This window comes from Cucurbita maxima, unplaced genomic scaffold (assembly GCF_002738345.1).
Source record: "Cucurbita maxima cultivar Rimu unplaced genomic scaffold, Cmax_1.0 Cma_Scf00001, whole genome shotgun sequence".
In the NCBI taxonomy this organism is placed as follows: domain Eukaryota; kingdom Viridiplantae; phylum Streptophyta; class Magnoliopsida; order Cucurbitales; family Cucurbitaceae; genus Cucurbita; species Cucurbita maxima.
The window spans coordinates 7215563-7217734 of NW_019272017.1; the positions used below are offsets into that span (position 1 = coordinate 7215563).

The 2172-nt window shown below is 27.3% G+C and overlaps 1 protein-coding gene across 1 annotated transcript in view; it reads right to left on the reverse strand.

The window, feature by feature from the left end:
- Nucleotides 1–1393, reverse strand: part of LOC111492084 (GABA transporter 1-like) — a 4025-nt gene extending 2632 nt beyond the window's left edge. The window contains exons 1-2 of the mRNA XM_023141270.1: nucleotides 1192–1393; nucleotides 408–638 (exon numbers count right to left, since the gene is read on the reverse strand). Coding sequence (XP_022997038.1) covers nucleotides 408–638; nucleotides 1192–1279 — 319 coding nt within the window. The 5' untranslated portion in view covers nucleotides 1280–1393. The remainder of the gene's footprint in view (nucleotides 1–407; nucleotides 639–1191) is intronic.
- Nucleotides 1394–2172: the final 779 nt, after the last annotated feature.

Below are 2172 nucleotides of genomic sequence, written 5' to 3' on the forward strand. Positions count from 1 at the left end.
AAAAAAAAAAAAAAAAAAAAAAAAAAAAAAAAAAAAAAAAAAAAAAAAAAAAAAAAAAAAAAAACGAAGTCAAAGTCTTTCGAATTTTTATAATAAAAAAAATTAAAAATTATATATTTTTATGATGTTTATTTTTGTTCCCATGCTTTTAAAACATGAAAATTTTTATTATTTAAAAATTTTAAGACGAATTAAAATAATCATTTTTTAAAATATACAGAGACCAAAAAGAATGTTGTCAATAAAACTTAAAAGTAGAGAGACCAAATGAATATCGATGATCATTGACTCTTGTACATATTTTTAGTACAATTATTAGAGATATTAATAATTGAACCTTAAAATCTAAAAAAACGTATAATTTGTTAAAAATTGTTGTTTGGTCAACAAAAAGAAAAGAACGTTACCGAGAATATTAGTAGCCATGTCCCGAAACCTAAGTAAACGAGAACCATTCATAGCATGGTGCTCTAAAACGAGCGATAGGAGATGGTAGGCATAGAAAGTGACTAAACCACAAAAAGCAAGTCCTACACTTCCGCCAACCCAACCTAGCATCTTGAACGCAAAGGGAAGGCTTAGTAGCGATGGAGCCACTATGGATGTCGTCAAGTGGTACCCACAATGCCACCATGATCCTATCATCCATATCACCAAACAGTAATATATCATCAAATTATTAATAATTACTCATTTTTAATTTCTTATGAAAATATAATATATATATATTGAATATTAAACAACAATACATAAAAATTACATGAAATTAACGACTAAAAAAGTCATTAATCCTTTACTTTAACTATTCGTGATATGTCATGCTAATTAATATATTTACTAATTATTATTGAATTTGACTTCATTTAATTAACTAATATGTTAAGAAAACGGAGTTATAAGAATTGTTTATTTCATTAATCTTTTTAATTAGTCAATATAATACACGTTACAAAATTAAAACATTTAAAATAATATTATTTTAAAAGTTATTATTACCGACGAGATTTTTCTTCGTTCCAGTAAGGCACAAGAAAAAATTAATAATAAAAGTCCTTGAGGTAACAGAGAACGGAAGAAAAGTCGCCGATGTTGAGGCCAATAGTGATCGTACCATCCCCGTAAAATATGGATTCTCAGATTCCGGCAAGTTTTTCGATCACCGGAAAATGAACAGAAAAAAGAAACTCTAACCTCGGGATTTAAGTACAAACAGAGCTCCGGCATCGAGGTCCACCGCCACCTGAACTTGACCGTCACCGTTCTCTTTCTCCTTCGCCATTGTATCTACAGAGGTCGGCGTTTTCGCTCCCGTTTCTCTCTTTTTCTCTAACTCTCAAGGGCTCGTTTGGATGGGGGAGAATGAGGTTTGGCAGGGAGAGGAAATATAAAACCGTTTTCAAAAGGATATTTAGTTCCCTTTATTTGATACCCTCTTCCAAAAGTTATATTTTTAAATCAATAAAATAAAAATTAACATAATTACTTTTTAAAAAATCAGTGGTAATAAATGAATAATAATTGATTGGTTATTTAAAATATATGTTTAATTTAATTTAATTTAATTTTAGTTTTTAAAAAAATATAATTTTTAATTAAAATTAATGATAATTTGTTGACTATTACTATTTATTTGTTACTTATAATTAGTTAAACTAGATTTTTAGTATATTAATTAAATTATATTAAATTCATACCAATCTTATTAAACAATAATTTGTTAATATCGTGGACAAGAATCAAACACGTTATATCATGGATAAAATGTTAAATTGTGATAAGATAGCATATGGTTATCAACTAAACAGTCCCACTCTTTATCTTCTAAACAATGACACGACCTGAGAAAGTAGGGCACAAATTTTAGGGAGCGTTGACAAATTTTTATGCTAATTTGTAGTCTACACTTTTTTTTTTCTTTTTTTTAACTTTGTTATAAACTTAGCGAGCATTAAGAATTGGATTTAAAAAGAGAAAAAAATAAATCAAATAAAATTTGTACTGGAATCGAGTCTAGGTTAATTGTTATGAATCGAGACGATTTGTATGAAATTAAAAGTAAAATCGCCTCAAAATGGATAAATATTATACCATTTTATAGAATTATGTGAAGAGTTTGTTATCTTTTGATTTTGCCTAATCGAAAGAATTATTTGAGTGTCGAATGAAGTTGAT